Raw genomic sequence first — 18,864 nt, forward strand, 5'->3', positions numbered from 1 at the left:
ACCGAACGCTACGTATGTTGCACCCGCCGCTAATCTTCGAGCTCTCATCTCCCGGCAACGTGTGACGTAGCCGGAAGGTGAACGTGATGGAAGCGTTTGGGGTGCCCCTCATGACCACGCTTCTCACGCCCCCCCCCCCCCCCCCCTTCCCAATGCTTCCTAGCGCGCATCTAAAATTAAGACGGCAAGTGCAGCGGGTGGTCACGGGTCGTCGAAAGACGTGCGTATCATAGCTATGCTTCCCTGCCTACGACAGCTTCTGAAGCGCTGGATACTATACAGCTCACACGGTGAAAGAAGACATTAATGAAGCTTTATTATTTTCTCCATAATTTCCGGAGAAAGACATTGCAGGCAGCTATAAGACTGTCTTCAGATAGCACGGAAATAAATTCGCACTGCACCGACTATAAAAGCTTTTTCAGACGCTATAAAAATTTCGTATTTGGGAAATATAATAATAATAATGTTTATAATATTCCCAAATACGAAATTCTAACAGCGTCTGAAACAGCTTTTATAGTCGGTGCAGTGCGAAACGCCACTGTTTAAAAAGTAAAAGATAAAAAAATTATTCTTAATGTGAAAGTGGCTACTTTTTTTCACAGTTACTTTAAAAAGTGTATGCGACTTGTCAATGGGAATTTTGCCCTTTGAAAAGTTGCTTCAGAGTACGGCATTCGAGAGGTGTTGTCAACAATTGGTGTTTCGTGCAAACACACTATTAAGGTGCAGCAGCGCAAGACTGGAGGCCCTTGAATAAGTAGAGACCGCAATATCGGAAAGGGCTGGCTGCCGGCGTTCGCTAGAGAATAGTCACTTGCGCACAATGCATCACATCGCGCGTAAGCGTGCTTCCACATATAGCACAAAGCAGGGAGGCGGAAAAGTTAAACTAAAAAACTTGAGGGACGCTTTAGCTTCGCCTTTGAGAGTAGAACACAATATCGCAATTGGGGCCTGTTTTGCATCGCCTACTCACACTCATACAACGGCCTAATTCCTAATTAGCTTACTCATAGTTACTCATGTACAGTCACGGATAGAAGTTTGCAGGATGCTGGGCCACAGAAAAAAATGTTTTCTGCATTGCGTTACAAGCCAGTCAGAAAGTACTCTTCTACGAGATGGAACACGCATGCATCCTCACGCTTCTATGCTTTTCATTCACATGTTGTGCCTAACCGCTCCGCAATAAATTTTTTCCGCGTATCCCCATCCCGCAAAGTTTTGTCCATGAAGCTTTGTAGGGGGCTAGTTGGTCGTACATACTGAGACTGAGGAGCGCTACTATCAAGACAAGGGGACAACACCACATTAGAACACCACGATACACGAGCGCATGATTGCGCTCGAGTCTCGTGGTGTTCTTATGTCTTGTTGTCCCCTTTTCTATAATCTAGTGCTCCCCAGTCTCAGTTTGTCCATGACTGTACTTCTCAGTACATGTCTCTTTGAGCGTTCAACAAGTGAAGGGCGACAACGCCTTCACTAGCTCCACCTTTATTGAGCTCGACCCAACGCACCATCATGGCCTACCGGTAGCATGCCCTTCTCGCTAACGGCTCACCCTAGGTCCGATTCCCACCCAACTTTCTTTTCAGTTCAATTGCTTTCCTTTGCTAACCGGAGCCCCCCTATGGAGCCACTCCAAGCATTAGCTTACCATAATGTTTGCGATTATGGTAAACATTCCTTTAGTTTAGTTTATTTGGGTTTAAGGCCCAAATGCGACTCAGTCTTTGAGGGACGCCGTAGTGAAGGCGGCTCCGGAAATTTCGACCACCTGGGGTTCTTTAGGGTGTACTGACATAGCACAATACACGGACCTCTTGAATTTCGCCTCCATCGAAATTCGACCGCTGCGGCCGGGATCGAACCCCCGTCTTTCGGGCCAGCACCCGACTGCCATAACCACTAGGCCACCGCGGTGGGCGGTAAACATTATTTTATATTATGGTTGTACATTCTGATATTTGCTCTCTCCCGTTTGGTTCTGTTTTTTATTATAGCATTCTTAAATCTATATTAGCCTCTGTAATGTTCGGCGTCGAACGAAAAGATAATGTTGACGTGTTTTCATATTTGAAACTGCGACATTTTCCGAAGTTGTTTATTGAAACTGTTTTACCTGAATATATGTGGTCCAAGGACTTCTGTTTTGTATGTACCTGAGGAACGCCGTATGAGCTGTTTGCTCTGCCTCCGGTGCGCACTAAATGCGGTGAACGGGCGAGATCTTCCTTATGTCGCTTAAGACGGCCAGAAAGGATTTCTTACTGCATTCTCTCCAAGAAATCACACAATCCACGCCCTTCTTAGTAAAACTTCATGCAAGGGCGGGAGGGGGGAATTTCCTAACAACACTAACAAAGATTTCTTGCTATTCAACGTAGTGTCCCCTGCAGCTCTTCGTAGATCGGCGCTGGCGTGGTCCTAGACGGCTGCAACGGTGACGTGAGGAACAATGGCTGAACTGGGCGCTGCAACCCGCGTCATGGAAGGCGTGGGAATGAGCCCAGGCGAACTGTTGGTAAGACTGTACATTCTCGCCATCATTTGCTCGCTGAGAAGTGAATAAGCGTTTCTGTTGCACCTATGCCACATGGCTAACGGACGTTCTCACCGCTTTCTAGACCACCTCCAAACCCGCCGCAGTGGCTCAGTGGTTAGTCGTTCGGCTACTGATCCGGAGTTGCCGGGCTCGAACCCGACCGCGGCGGCTGCGTTTTTATGGAGGGAGAACGCTAAGGCGCCTGTGTGCTCTTTGATGTCAGTGCACGTTAAAGACCCCCGGTGGTCGAAATTATTCCGGAGTTCTCCACTACGGCCCCTCTTTCTTCCTTTCTTCTTTCACTCCCTCCTTTATCCCTTCCCTTACGGTGCGGTTCAGGTGTCCAACGAAATACGAGACAGATACTGCACCATTTCCTTTCCCCAAAAACCAATTATTATTATTAGACCACCTCCAACAGTTTATTTGTGCGCAGCTGTAGAGTAACCTCAGGTCAACCCTATAGGCAGCCAAACTGCTGTGCTGCGCCGCGATAGAATGTGTTCTCACGAACCCGGCCTTACATAGCGACGCAAGATAGGCGGCTCCCTTCAATCTTTCGCGCTTGACTAAGGCATAGAGTACAGGTGACTCTCATAAACGCGATTCGCGGTTGCTTTTTGCTGCTGGTCGCTCTTTTTCGGCTTTCTATTTGCGATGTGACTACTACCGGCACAAGAGACAATGAAAAAGCACTACACGGGACACGGCGTTAGTTTGAGCTGCGCCGTGTTCGATGGTTTGTGGTATACCAGCATCATGACTGCCTCGAGTGCTCCGAAACTGGACACTCGCAATTTAATACTTGAGTTAAGTATGCGGCGCAAATAAATCTTCTTCCGACGTATTCCCATCATCAGTCACCGTATACTCGTGCTCATGTAACATTTAAAGACTTAAGTAGAGTTAGTTCTTGGGCTAGTTGGTATTCATGATTCATGCTCATAGTTTTTCAGCGCAACGGCACACAGCCAAAGAAAAGAAGAAAGAAGAAGGGAAGAAGGTGGTTCGTCCTTCTTCTTTTGCTTTTTTTTTGCTGTAAGGCGTTGCGCTGAAAAACTATGAGCTTGAATTTAAAAACTTACCTCGCTTTCAAGTAACTTCACAGAGAGCTTCGAGCGCTCCTTCCTCAATCACTGTCGACCGGGAAGTGCAGTTTTGGAGGAATCTCCAACGACCACTGCTTTTATTAACGCGACAACGTTGTGGGCCCCGTGTCGCAGAAAAGCCGGTGTCGTCGGCGTCGGCGGCGTTGGCCGTGAGCGAAAAATCTCTCCTCTCCCTCCTCCTCCTCGTCGCAATGTACGCCACTGCTCCAAGAGATGGCGCGCGACGGCAGCGCCTACCGCTCGTCTCGTTCGGGCGCAGTGGGACCGTGCGACACTTTGGGTAACCAAAGGATGCGAAGGCTACATAGAAGACACACTGCAAGCAGCAGTGGACATCATCGAGGCATGCGCATGGGATTCCGGCCTCACTTGTTCTGAGCAAAAATCTGAACTCTTCGTGATCCGTCGTAAACAAAGAGGTAGGCGTACCACGACATCCCCCCCGCAAATAAACGTCTATGTTAATGGACGATCTGTCAAAGAGGTACAGACCATGAGAATACTGGGGTTGTATTTACAAACAAATGGAAAAAATACTGACACACTCACTAAGCTAAAACGCACGGTAGAAGCGACGGCGCGATTACTCCGCCGCATAGCTAACCGCAGACAAGGGGTGAGGGAAAGAGATTTATGCCGCCTAGTGCAGGCCTTTGCGCTGAGCAGGATACTCTATGCCACCCCTTATCTGAAATTTTCGAAAGCAGAAAAGGACAAATTGGATAGCATGATACGGCAGGCCTATAAGGCTGCGTTAGGACTCCCACTAAATGCCTCAACCGAAAGGCTTATGAGGTTAGGAATACATAACACCTACAATGAACTGAAGGAAGCCCATTTATGGCTCAAACAGCGCGATTAGCCAATTCCAGAACTGGCAGGAGTATTCTTACCAGGCTCGGAATTAACTTTCAACCTACGAATAACGATGCTAAAGTAGACTTACCCCGCGCCTATAGGACGGCCCTACTAATCAAACCACTCCCCAAAAACATGAACCCCTTACACCATGAGGGTAGAAGACAAGCACGAGCCAAAGCCTTACATAAGAAATACAGACAGTGCGCTGCAACACTTTATGTAGATGCGGCAGAATACAAAAATACCAATGCCTTTGAAGTTGTGGTTGTGAACGAGAATGGTGTCCACATCGTCTCGGCGACAATCAAAACGAAATCCTCTGAAACGGCAGAAGAGGCGGCTATAGCCCTCGCCCTAGCACATACACAAGGGAGCATCATCCTCAGCGATTCCAAAATGGGTATCAATAATTTCGCTAAAGGGCGAATTACAAACACCTCCCTTAGAATCCTTAACGCAACCAAATTCTCACCAAATTATTCCGAATTGATATGGGTCCCAGCCCATTCGGGGAATCCGGGGAACGAGGCAGCCCACAATAAAGCCCGAGGTTTCGTCGACCGGGCAGTGGATGAGTCTGGCTCCCTGAATTTCACGAAGGACTCAATGATCACATATCATGATCTCACCAATCATTTTAAACTAGAGAGGAGAATTTTCCCCCCTCCAGACAAAAGACTTACTAAAGAACAAGAGGTTACGTGGCGTCGTCTACAGACGAGATCGATACGCACCCCATCACTCCTCGCGCACATTTATCCAGATCTTTACAACCCAAACTGCAAACACTGTGGCCAACGTGCTACCTACGATCACATCCTGTGGGACTGCAAAATAGAGCCACCTCCGGGTGATCTAGTTACAGCTCCTTCTCTCGAGCGGTGGGAGACCGTGCTGGCTAGCTCTGACCCCAGAACGCAAGTTTTGGCGGTGGAGTGGGCTGACAAAGTCGTCGAGGGCTATGTACTCTCGACCACTTAACGCGACCTCTTGCCAAGCTCTTCCCGGCGAATAAAATGTTTTACAATCAATCAAAACGCAGCGCACATCCAGAGCGCGTTCACGAAGCTTGCGGCTTGCTGCCGGTTCGTTCGGCGCGGAAGCTATGCTGGCGTTCGTGGCCTCGGATTTGTCGAGAACGATGTGCCGACGAACTACGACTGCAACTTGAGTCCCGCGCGTTTCGGCAAGGCGCCTGGCAGCGCTTCTACGTGGTTTGCCGCTTCGCGCGTCCGTTTCACCGTACGTAGCAGAGCGATTTGTCTAACGGGCAAGGCGTCGCGCCGAACGGGCGATGGCGTCCCGTGGACTTCCTGGCAGTGCTGCAACACGCTGTCGCGTTCCACTTTTAAAGGCGAAGCTTAAGCGTCCCCTAATTTTTATCCCAGTTTCTGCCGAATTCAGGCGACGTTCAGGCAGCTCGCAGACATTAGGCTGGGCAATAGGAAGTACCGACTGTTGCGTCGATCAGAGAAAATCTAAAAAAATTTTCTCGGCCAAGCGCTCGCTTCTTCGGGCTAAATTTCCCACAGAGGTTAAATTTAGCTGTCAGTTTTTTTATATTACCTTTGCGTGAGGTACTTGCCTAATTCGATCAAAAGTAATCGAAAAACTTCGTCGTCTGCGGCGACGTGCAACCCAAAAAATTCGTATGTGGTTCTGACCCTGGTTAGTTGGAGTGAAAGGTTGGTCGCGCCATCTGCTGGGCCATCGCCGTACATTGCGTGTTGCGGCTGGAGTAGGTGCCGCATGATGGCGCTACGACTGCCCGTCATGTATGAAGGGAGTTCTCCGGAAACGTACTTGGCTACTCGCTTAATTGGGACGTCTGTAATTTACAAGCTCATAACTAAATTTTTCATGCACGCCTCAGTACACCTCTCCAAGATACGTTTCTTAGACATCTGTACATTCACTACACGCGGCTTCATTCACTTCCAGGAGTCGATGCGCAGGACCGGTCGCCTAAATGGTTGGCAATTCTTGACGCATGTGTATGTCTCTTGCAATCTTGATGTGCTGATGGAGTACAGTGTACGAAGACATGAGAATATCTGTCTGCATCTCGTAATAGTATGTGTGTACCTAAAGCATTCGGTACCTTAACAAGTTTGATTTCCATGCAATAAAGAAAGAAAAAAGAGCAGTCGTGGCGGAGTGGAAGCGTTGTTCGATTGCCACCTACGCCACAATTGCCTTCTGTTTTTTTTATTAATTGAGGCCGCATAAAGGCCACATCAGCGCCGTAACATGACATTCAAGGTTTGTAGGCGAGAAGTGGAGCTTTCACTCAAAAACAGAGGGCTTTCGCAGCAGTGATGCCGATAGCGCCATCTGCGACCACTACTAGAACGAGCGCTGAGGATGCGACGAAACGCAAGCTGGAGCAAGTGGTTGCGTTGTTGGCTTAAAAGCGCATTCTCAGCTACTGTATCATAATTTCGTGCAGAAAATATTGTTTGCACGCCACTGCCTGCCTCCCCCACGTTGCATTTTTCCCTTGTGACTCTGCGCAGCCTCCGTGCACGGTAGAGTGCTCACTCGTCCGGAGGGCGCGTGATGGCGCTACTGCCATCATCGCGGCGAAAGCTTTCTGCTTTGGGTCGCCGTTGCCGCAAAGGACGAAGCTTTCCGATTAATCTCGATTGAATCAATCAAGTACCCTATGCAAACGTAATGTAAAAAAAATTCACCGCGAAATTTCACCCCTGTGCGAAATTTGAGATCGAAGAAGTGGGCGATTAGACCGAAAGAATCTTTTTTTCCGATTTTGTCAGATCGACGCAACAGTCAGTAGTCCTGTGAGCCACACTGCTCCGTCCCCATCATTGGCTGTGTCTGCAATGTGCAACTCTCCCTTTCTTTCTGGAAAAGCAGTCGCGCGGAAGCGGGAACACGCGCTACAAGGTCGGCAAACCAAGGGCTTACCTCGGACTTCCAGACAACCCAGGAATACAACAACGTCATCCAGCGAAGTCAAAAAAACAAGCGTAGAAAATAAAAGCACATTTCTTACAGCGCACGGACAATGAGCATGTTAAGGGGAAGGAAGAAACCCAATTTGCATTCCCATTAATGCAAAAGCGTGAGATTTGTTCTAACCAGCTATTAGAACTCACGAAATCATTCCCCAGCCAGCAATTTAACCAGCTTTGATTAGCACCAATCCCGATGGCTTTGCCGTTCGAGGGTCGCACGCACAAGCCTTGCAGTGCCCATCATGCGCTTGTGGCATGTAATTGTGGTGGCGGTCGTTGAAGCATATCCCCGTTTTCCGATATGCTAAACCTTTATACATGTTCACCGCATCTGCATACTACCGTTTAGGAGTGGCGATGGAAAACTGTTGGTATGATTTTCAAATACTCAATCTATGCACAATGAATAGCTTGCGCAAACGCAAGACTGGAATGTGGACGTGGAGTAGCGAAATGGGGAGACTGACTTGTAAATCGGCTATTATTTCATTTCAGATGTTGAGGCATGAAGAGCCAATTCAGATGATTTTTCGATGCTCACAAATATCAATGAAATTTGTACTGTAAGTTCCTCTCAAATTCAAGACTGTGCGCGCCAAATGACACCGAAAAGAACAGCTTCATTTTCTCATCAAATATTTTTTTCCGCGAAATTCTAGAGGCCCGTGTACTGTGCGATGTCAGCGCACGTAAAAGAACCCCAGGTGGTCGAAATTTCCGGAGACCTTCACTACGGCATCCCTCATAGCCTGAGTCGCTTTGGGACGTTAAACCCCCATAAACTATAAACCAATCACAAAATAATTTTTTAAAAAGCCCCATCCTTCTGAAACCTGCTGTCAAAAACTATTTTTTTTTCGGAAAACCCTGCAAAAAATGACGTCACACTTGCCAGACACCGGAACCATGCTGGGACGAAAAAGACGGGCGGCGGCAGGGCAGCGAGCTGGTTACGTGGGTTCAGGTGTAGTTTTCGACTTCCAGCTTGCGCGTTGTGGTTCCTGAAGGGATTATGGCCATCGGTGCTGTGGTGTGGAATGAATTAATTACCCGGAGCGGTGTCTTGGCACGTATTTCCCTGGACAGGGTGCTTCGTGAGAACTCCATTTACGCAGTCCGGTTGGTCGCTCGGGAAGAGCAAGCTGGTAGCACAAGCCCCAACGGGTGCAACACCTACTGTTAAGTTAGAAGCCCACGGCGCCGGTGGGTCTTGGCACGTATTTCCCTGGACAGGGTACTTCGTGAGAACTGCATTTACTCTGTCCGGTGCCTCGACTGCTCTCCGGCTTGAAGACCCTGTGTTTTACGCAGAGGTGCTTCAAAGACAGCGTTAGAGCTCTGCACAAAGACCGGCGTCCTCGTCGGCGTTGTAGGCGAAAAATCCCCGAAGAAGAAAACTGTAGGTGGCCCCTAGCTGGCGTGGCCCCATCACAACCTGCATGCCAACAAGATTGTGATGAGCAAAGTGTGACAAGTAGCAGTTCAATTGATGATTGGTCGCTCGGAAAGAGCAACCTGGTAGCACAAGCCCCAACGGGTGCAACACCTAGTGTTATGTTAGAAGCCCACGGCGCCGGCGGGTCGTTCCCCCACCCCTAGTATAATTTCTAAGGTCCTTCATTTCTTCGAGGAAGGTTTACGAACCCTTCCTCAAGTGTCGTTCGGCTTGGAAGATGGACAGGAGGCGAGCTTGTAGATGATGACAGCAGAGCATATATTTACAGCATACATGTACAGAGAGTTAAACTGGAAAAGGCAGAACTGAATTCACAAAAGAACATACTTTGCGCTACTTTACTCATCGACCCGGCAGGTTAGAGCCTAAGTAGCATCACCTTGCATGCTAAGGATGGAGCCCCAGCTCAGACTGGACATGTACTGCATCCGTTCACATGCTCTTTTAAGCACTTAAAAAAGACTAAGGGTGGTCATTTTCAGTGGTCCACCCTAAGCATCAATTCTCTAATCAACAATAACATGCGAGATAGGGACTACCCCGTGAGTTGGGCTTAGCCTCGAACCCAGGGTCTCGTTAACAACACAAACCAAATCAAAAACAAATACGCCATCAGCCTCTCAAGTAAGAGTATCCACACGCTCTCCCTTCGGAGCTAATCCGACTTGCCTCAGGCACACCGCCACCCATCATCGGTCCGCGTCGCCCGTCAGCAACAGAAGAGGAAGCGAAAGGGCCACGAAGCCGCCGCACTACCGACGGCGGGACACAGCTAATAAGCATGAAGGGGTTTGTCTGCCGCTCCGGGAAAGCAGATAAAGATCGTACCCGTTTTTCCACGGTTTGGTTGAGTACGGCCTGTGCGCCATGACAGGTGTCTCTCACTGCCCTCCTGGAATCCAGGAAATACGCTTTCGTTCACGAGGCCCGGCGGGACGCTGCGGCTGCCTCTCCGATGATAGCCTACGTCGTTAGGGGGGGGGGGGGGGGGGTCGGTGCGTCAAGCGATCCTTCTCGTTCCCCGTATGCACTCGGGGGCTCTCGATTGTACTGGGGAGCCGCTTCCGCGTGTGCCGGCGTCTTGCAAAGGTACACAGCTGGAAAAGAGCAGCGGTTTAACCCCCCCCCCCCTTTTTTTTTCCTGGAGCGGTCGTCTTCGTGGGCAGTAGGAGTTTACTGAGAGGCGCGAAGCCTGCGCTTAAGCCCCAACTCGATGGACACATCCTACGCGTACCAGCGGAGCGCCTACGCGCACGGGCGTACGCTGGATCCTGTCTGCGCATGCGCAAAGCGCGACGCGCGCGCAGGCGCGAGCAGGGGCAGATATCTGTCCATGTCAAATATCCGCGCCTGAGCGCGCGCGCTTGCGCGCGCGTCGGAAGCGGGGTCCGGTTTACAACAATAGGAGGACGGCGGGGGCTCTCGGGGACTCTTTTCTTTATGGCTTGAACCTATCCCAGGTTCCTGGAACGTTTCTTCGCGGTTTAAGTTGTCCTTTCAGCGCCCCCCAAATCACCTTACTTCACGCTTGAAATTCCTTCGGTCGGCTCGAGAGGGAGAACGCCCCAGCACAGGGAGCATGGAGGTGTATGACTTTTTTCGACGCTTGGCACGACGCGGCGCTGGGCGCGTAGGCGCTCCGCCGTACGCCTGGGATGTGTGCATCGAGTTGGGGCTTTAGGGCGCCTCGGTGCCAGCTACCCGCGCTAACCATTTCGGCTCTGGCGCCGACTCATCCTCTGCTGACCGGCAGTGCACGAGGGGTAGAACGATGACAGTGCATCGCGCATTCCAGACGCGGCCCAAAGCTGTGGGAAATGAGGAGAAGGACCCCAAACTGCCTTGTCAGAGTCGCAGAGGGCCGACGACCTTTTCGCGCTGAAGAAATTCCTTTGCTGTCAGCGGAGACGGCAAGGCCGATGCGTGGCGCCTCGATGGAATGAACATGCAGCGAGCTGCGTACGGGAAACCGCGCGCCCTGCAACTACCAGGAGGTGCGGGGTCCAATGGGTCGGGCTCTGGTGAGCCCTTGGCTCCACCCACTTGTATGTACGGTGCCATTGCACTGCTATTGGGTCAAATTGGGCGAGAGCGGTTTAGTAAAGCTCCGCCCAATTCTCGAAGGGTTTTAAACCCGCTGCAAACAAAGACTTTGAGGAGCCTGCCTTGTATTTCGATCTCGTCTTTAATAAATAAGTTTGTTTTTTAACAAGTTGGAATTGCTGCCCGAAACAGCAACGTGTAGCCAGATAAGCGGACGAAGACCTGAAGGCTTTTGGTACTGCTAACCGCCGTGTATATTTGGTCACCAGCCTGCGTGCCATCGTGACATTCACCGCTCGCGACGAGTAACCGACAAGCCCAATGAGGCCATCCCATCAGAGAAGGGCAGGAAAGTTTAACTCCTACCATCGCAGTGCACTGACGCTTCGCTTAACCGCTGTATGCCACCGCGCCAGGAGAAGCATGAATGTGCTACCTCGATGGAAAAAAACGCGAACAACCCGGCGCCAACCCAGTCCGCGGTTTCAATTTCTTTTCACCGTGATTTTACTTCGGTGATAGCAAAAAGACCCTAGACTCGCACATGATTCATTTTAGGACGACTCTAACGTCTTTTTCGTACCACCGAGGTAAAAGCGCGTTGAAAATAAATTGCAAAAGTGGGGCGTGTTGGCGCCGGGTTGTTCGCGTTTCTTTCCATTGAGGTAGCACACTCGAGTATGACCAATTCCGCATATATGGTCATTAAACAGTTACCGCTACCGCGTCATATCCTTAAGGGGCCGCTTAAGTGTCTGCTTCAATTTTCTGCGAGGAGGTTTTGCGAAACTAATTGCACGAGATCTTTGGGGTGGGACGCTCTCACAACGTTAATTGCGTTAATCACAATGCCTCCTATGAAGCGAATTTCTCGCCCGGCAGCTATGAAGAGAAATCGAAGTGGCGAATTTAGCAGATAGTTGTAAGGCTTGTTAGTGCAGTTTATTCGCCCTGACTGCGTAAATTACTGCAAGTAGCGAATACGAACAACAAACTTTTGTCTATGTTACGTAGAGTTCACTCGCTTTAAGACGGATCTCGGCGGGCACCTCACGCATGCCCGAAACACCGCACCTGATTCGCTGGAATAGGATTATTATTCTTACCATTATTATTAGTCAAGTTAGTGCTGACTCTCGACAACGTTCAGTCGCCGCCGTAAAAGCAACAGCGTTGTTTAACTAAATACGCCGCTTGAACTGTGATGTCAGCACGCATAAACAGCGTAAAACAGTCAAGCGAAAACTTTCAAGAGCTCGTGCAGTTGTCAGCACGTCTGTCAAGAGCGCTCGAAAGGCCAGCTTTCGGCTGCATGCTCGACGCCTGCCGATAACGCCTGGTTTAAGATATGTTGCATCTGAGCGTGCGCCGCCACACTGATCACACTGCCTTCTGCTTTATCGCCGCTCTGGTCCGCGGCCGCGGAAACAAAGCCGAGATAATACATCTCGATGGGCGCTGCAGCAAATTGTTTTGGTTCCGCGGTCTGCCAGGCCTTCATCGGCGATCGTTTGCGATCGCGGCTGCGGACCAGAGCGGCGATAAAGCAGAAGGCAGTGTGACCAGTGTGGCGGCGCATGCTGAGATGCAAGGTATCTCAAACCAGGCATCATCGGCAGGCGTCGCGCATGCAGCCAAAAGCTGGCCTTTCGAGCGCTCTACAAAGACGTGCTGAGGACTGTACCACTGATGTTCTAGCTGCATCTATGATTGCTGAATCATCCTCACCATGTCAGATATCCATGCAGACTGTCCTTGTAGTAGTCCTTAAACGCAAGAACAGGCAATTACTTTTATCGTACCTTGCTATCTTTCTCTTGCATTTCGCAACCGTGAAGAGAGCCTTTGCAGTAATATCGAAATTCGGCGTGCTGTGCTCGTCAAGCATCGCCCTCATAAGACCTTTCTCGTAGGTCGTCGATAAAGTGCGAGCCATTTATACTCAAGTTATATCCGCAGTCGTAACTCGTACGGTTGGACGGCATGGAGAAAGAAGCGCGTACGTTAGCTTCGCGTTTGCACGGGCTGTTCCTTAGCAGGTTCACTTAAAGGGACCCAGAAAGGGGTTCTCAATAAAGGTGCTATATGTCTGGGGTGTTAAATGACCGATGGTTCATAATTAATTTCCAGCAAGAATTATTTTAATGCGTTTTGTGGAAGCTGAGTTATATGCAGACAAAATTTGAATTTCCGCGTCTTCGCGCCTTTCCCTCTCCTCTCGCACGCCAAAACGGCGACGCTCCTCGGCCCCTCCCCTACCTCCGCCGGCTGCGGCGCGCGCGGAGTGGCCGCGGTAGCGCGTGACGTCGGAAGGAGTTTGGCGCTGTGAACCAATGATAACCCCCCGGTGCTGACGTCATTTGCAAGACGTGAAGTCGTCTGCCAGGTTTTCGTGCGAAAGCCCGGCACCGCGTGTCGCCGCGAGGTGCGAAAGCGGGAGTTTTTAAAAATGTATTGTAAATTTCCCGCTCGCTTCTGAGGTCTCGTACACGGCATGGACGCTCGGTGGCCTGTACTCTACATAGTGCGAGCATTTCAAAGCCAAGCTCAAACACCCCTTTCCTTGTTGGGACTGAAAGTACCGCAGTTGTTTTTTCATTGCCTCCCGCGCCGACTATTGGCCATGATTAGACGCAACCATGGATGGTCCACTCGCTCTAGGAGCGGACGGGGTGCAGTGCTTCCGAGGTGGTTGGCTGGCGCGTTTTACGAAGCAGCTCGTTCCGTATCGCGCTGTGTGCACATAACAGGCACAAAGGGGCAGCTCTGCGTTTGCAAGGAATGCCTGCATGTTGCTCCTTCGGATGCAGCAATCGAAGAGAATGCGGAAACGCCCTATTTGTGATCCCCAGCGGGAAGTCTGACAGCAGACGAAGGGCTGTATGGCTGCGTCGCATTCGGGCGCGACAAATTTATCCCAACAAAGGACACCCGGCTGTGCGAGGTAAGTATCGTGCAAACTTATCACTTGTAACCTAGGCCAGTTATTTGTTTATCCACATTCTACCAGTTTGACATCCCTATCGCGGTCTGCATTCTTTGGTTCTGTCGATTTTTTCTGCGTGCGCGGAGGTGTGTGTCTGTATGCGTGTACGTGTGCGTGTTCGCGCGCGTGTGTGTATGACAGCTACATGTTTTCGGGGACGTTGCTTTAGAAGCTTTTCTTTTTCTCATCAGATCATCGATATTGGCTCATGAGGCCTAAATAAAAAATAAGTTCCGGAACGTCCCGAACCAACACGTTAGCTATGAGGGAAGCCGTAGTGGAGGGCTTTGGGTGAATTTCGACCACGTGGGGATATTTAGCGCGTACTGACATCGCACTGCACACCTGCGCTTTTATATTTCGTCTCCATCGAAATACGGCTACAACGCTCACCACGTTTTGTGTTTATTTTGCCGTCAGGCTACATCCCTCACCTTCTCCTAAGCAGTCGCGAAAGGATCTTATCGGGGGGGGGGGGGGGGGGGGGGGGGGGGCATTCTGGCCGCGCAGTTGGCCCGCGCGTCGACCTTTGGGTCGCCCTACTACCTCCCACAAGCCTCTGGCCGGCGACTGGCGACGCGGAGGGAAGAACATGCGGCGGGAAACAGCAAACGCAAAAGGAACGTTTTACATGCACCGCACTTCCGAGTGAACCTATTTACTAAACGTTTTGCTATATCCCGCTCGTATGTACGCAGCCTGCCCACTTTAAAGTTTTCCGCGGGTTCCGAAAACATTCATTTGAGAGCCTTTCAGGAAAGCGTTAGAACAAGCCTGCCTCTTTGCGTTGCCACCGCACAATCGGGAACTCAAGAAAACGAGAGACTGCGCAGCTGCCGTAAGACGCTATCAAGGCTTTCGTAAACCCTCATCTCATTTGAGCCCTCAATCATGAATACTTTCATTGGTTATTTTTGCGCAAAAACGATGAACAAGGCGGCCTCAAGGGAGACTTCCTTCACCTAGCAGGCGACGCGCTCGCCGCGCTGGACCATTTCTGGCAACAGCAGCCCAATGTTGCCAGCGCGCTGCCCGCTGAATTGGGGTGCTTTAGGAGTTCCAGTTACTTTAGACTCACTCTTCGTTCAGCGCTATCATGCGGCTTGCTTGGCAAGAGCAGCGTCATCACTCGTGTCACGAAAAGCAGCCATCTGGAACGCGCGCGGGAGATTCGATTTAAGTTTTCCGAAATTTAAAATACTCTTCGAGTATTCTGAAAAAGAAAGTAAATAAGGAAAAATGTTTGATTTTTAAAACTTAATCATACATAATTGATTACGGTAAAAAAAAATCATCGCAACCGCCATTTGAGGGAAGTGAACTGTACCGATCGTGGCTTCTAAAATTAACTGAGATTTCAAAAAGAAGCAGATAACAGCCGTCATGAACGAGTTAGAAGTAAATGCAATTCACGCGGAACACTATTCGACACCATTAGTGTTCCCCATTGAGGCTGGCCGGTGGTCCATCAACCACGTGTGAAACAGTGCCTCACCCGATCCAATCCAGCAGTCACAGTGCGCCATGCCGTACTCTCTCGTCCCTCTCTCCACACCCCTCGACCGCGTTTTCCCTCTCGGCTCCCACCAATTCGCCCTCATTCGCTCTATAATCTTCATCTCACGCTTTTTTCTTCTCCACTTTTCGTCCTTCCCCTGGGGCTTCGCAAAACACCGTCAACGCTGGACACGTTTTGCGCTAATCCGGGTTCTAATCCTAACTCATTAAACAAGTGCAGTAGTTGAGGCTGCACGATTATTTTGGTATTGTGCCCAAATGATCGCGGCTCTATTGGCAAAAGTAGTGGCGCCAAGTAAATTAAAATTGCAGATGCCAGCCAAGCTAAAGTACTGAAATTATTATAAGCAAAGCGAAAAGAAAAAGCTACCAGCTAGAATAGCTGCCGGACTGTTCAAGGACGTTCGAAATATTATTGCTTGATTCTGACGGCTTGCTGTTAGAAGCAAGCTTTCAAAGTGAATTTCTCCAAAGCGAACCGAATGGCCTTAGAACCTTTCAGCCTGCTTGATAAAAGACCCTCTAACGAGTCAAAACAACGCGCTGTAATAGACATGATGGTCATTGTAAGGTACGGCGCTCGAACCTCAGGTCACAGTCGGATCATGGAACAGATTTCTTTTCACGTATTTTGATTTTACTTGCGGAGACGGGGCGTGAGACGTGCCGGACAGCGTGTCTAATCTCACCTGGAGCCAGGCACGCGGACGTGTCCACGAGTAGCCGCGAAGTGGGTTCACGGGGGTCCAGAGAGGTTCAATACTGTTGTTGCTGTACATTACCAGCTGTATATAAAAAGCATACACCCAACGAACGAAAACCGAGTCCCTGTCTTTCCTGCAAGGGATCGGAGAGGCGCAGACATTTAGATGAAGAAAAACGAACGCATTTTTACTGCCATTCTGCCAGCCGCCAAGAGGCTTGTAGGTGTAAGCCTGAGCTTACTGTCAATCTCGGCTGTTCGTAAAGGTTTTCCAAGTGATCGCTGTTAGTGTCCATAGCTTGTAAGCAAAATCATGTTTACTTTCGTCAATCGCCTGTGCAGTGCCAAGTGGGTATGTATGCTTTCCTTTACGAGCATTTACCTCTTGCCGCCGTGAACTCTATAGCACTTTGTCTTCCGCCGCAGGCCCTGCTGTCGAAGAACAGGAGCACTAACATGAGCCATGACCTGGACCAGCTGGAGAGCCGGCTGCTGTCATTCCTGGACCGGCGCGCCATCGACGGAGACACGCTGGCCGCGCTGCTGGCGGCCTACACGCTGCTGATCCTCACCGGCGCCATCGGGAACGGGCTCGTCTGCCTGGCCGTGGCACGGCGGCCCAAGATGCGCACAGCTCGCAACTTGCTTATCGTAAACCTGGCCGCTGCTGACCTGCTGCTGTGCCTCTTCACCATGCCCTTTTCGCTCGTGGAGATCGCGCTCAAGTTCTGGCCCCTGGGGGGCACCACGTGCAAGCTGGTGGCCGGCCTGCAGGCAACGAGTGTCTTCGTCTCTACGCTCAGTATCACGGCCATCGCCATAGACCGCTACCTGGTGATCGTGTACCCGACAAAACAGCACTGGTGCTTCTCGGCTCTGGTTGGCATGCCGCTAATCTGGCTGCTGGCACTGCTGTTATCGGTGCCCATGTTTGTGTTCCGCGTTCTCGACCCCATAGACTTGCCGGACCCCGAGCGGGGAACGTACGTGCACCTCGAGTACTGCGTCGAGCACTGGCCCATCGAAGAAGGCCGCTTCTACTACTCCATCTTCTCCATCGTATTCCAGTACTTGATGCCCATCACCACGGTTACCGTGGCCTACGCGAGCATCTGCCGCCGGCTGCGCGTGCGCCTTGACGCCAAGGCGGGGCCCCTGAACCAGAGCGCGCCACGCCAGCAGCACGACAAGCGCCGCATGCACCGAACCAACGTGCTGCTGGTGGCTATCGCGGCCATCTTCGCCGCCAGCTGGCTGCCGCTGCACATCCTCAACCTGGTGGCCGACTCGACACCTAGCCTGACGGAGGACTCCCGTCTCTACCGCGTCTACTTTGCCTGCTGCCACATGGTCGGCATGAGCTCGGCCTGCTCTAACCCGCTGCTCTACGGCTGGCTCAACGACAACTTCCGTCGCGAGTTCCGGCGCATCCTGTTCTTGTGCTGCCCACGGCTGCGCGCACGCCGAGCTTCGGCCACCGCGCCACCTTCCGAGAGCCGGCCGCTCACGGGCCAGGCGCTGGTGCTCTTCCGCCGCCAGCCTCGCACCGAGGACACCTGCCGAGACGCTCAGCCCTCCCTGAGGGTCCATATCGAAGCTTCCGAGGCGAATGCAGAGATCGCTTAGCCCAATGCTTCGGGCTATGCCTTCTGACTGCAGCGCCGGTTAGCGAAAGCAGCGCCGCATTCATTGCGTCGGTAGCGCTCACAATGCCAGCTGTGTGGGTTGCTGTTTGTGTGCGACGTGAAACTACTATGGAACCACCTGGAAGTCGGCCGAAGTGCGCTGTCCATGAAACTTGGCGCAGGCATAGCATCACCTTCGTTTAGTTCTTCTAAAAGAGTGCAACTCGTGTGTTAAGGTGAAGCTCATATTCGATGGCAATGAAGAGGTAAAAGAGTAACCTGCTTCAAGCCCCACACCTTACTTCTAGGAGGCTGTCGTTTTAGGGCAGCCATAAGGCGAGATCTTTGTTTTGGTCTCTGTGGTGATAACTGCAATGCGACGAGGATGCTTTTCGTTGTACCTGTCGGCCCTTTGTTTCTTTTCATTCGTGGTAACTGGATTGCTTCGAACTCTGTGCAACGGAAAGAAAGGCGTGGCCCACAACGCAGACGCCAGTTGTTACGTTCATGTAATAAATTACATTGCCCTCACAGCAATTGTTGCCGGGAGCCTTTCCGAGCAAGAGGCAGGTTCAATCTGCAAACTAACGCGCAGTGGAGGTAGCTGACAACTTGGAATTATTTTTGGCGGTATTACAATGCTATGTAAAAGATGTAAACAAAGAAATAAGTAAAAGCCATATATACTGCAGCGTGTTACTTGCAGTGATTAGCGTGCTTCATTGCTGCCTAAATTTACTGGGCGAAAAAATAAATATAGAGGACAATTTATGAAGTTTTTGAAGTTCTAATCCTACTGCTAGCGTATTTCAAACCTTGATTTCAAAGATTACAAGTCTCTTCTGTGCGTGCACTGTATTTTTAAAAAATTACCTTTAACAGCATGGTTTGCCTTCCGAAGAGCCATGATAAGGTTCAAAAAGAGTGGAGGGTTGTTACAGTGTTTACAAAACGGAAATTATGTAATCGTGCAGAGTAGTTTATTTTAAACACTGAAGTTATTTAAGTAGGCTACTGCTTGCCCAATCTAG

The 18,864-nt window shown here is 50.6% G+C and overlaps 1 protein-coding gene across 2 annotated transcripts in view; it reads left to right on the top strand.

Moving 5' to 3' along the window:
* LOC144130798 (neuropeptide F receptor-like) overlaps positions 1-18,623 on the top strand; it is a 239,160-nt gene extending 220,537 nt beyond the window's left edge. Inside the window, exons 2-3 of one of the 2 annotated variants that reach the window (XM_077664430.1) lie at positions 2,409-2,533; positions 16,635-18,623. In XM_077664430.1, the coding sequence (XP_077520556.1) occupies positions 2,468-2,533; positions 16,635-17,834 (1,266 nt within the window). In that variant the 5' untranslated portion in view covers positions 2,409-2,467 and the 3' untranslated portion in view covers positions 17,835-18,623. Of the gene's footprint in view, positions 1-2,396; positions 2,534-16,634 lie in introns of both variants that reach the window. The other variant, XM_077664431.1, reaches the window with a different exon arrangement.
* Positions 18,624-18,864: the final 241 nt, after the last annotated feature.

Source organism: Amblyomma americanum, chromosome 1, assembly GCF_052857255.1.
Source record: "Amblyomma americanum isolate KBUSLIRL-KWMA chromosome 1, ASM5285725v1, whole genome shotgun sequence".
Classification (NCBI taxonomy): Eukaryota; Metazoa; Arthropoda; class Arachnida; order Ixodida; family Ixodidae; genus Amblyomma; species Amblyomma americanum.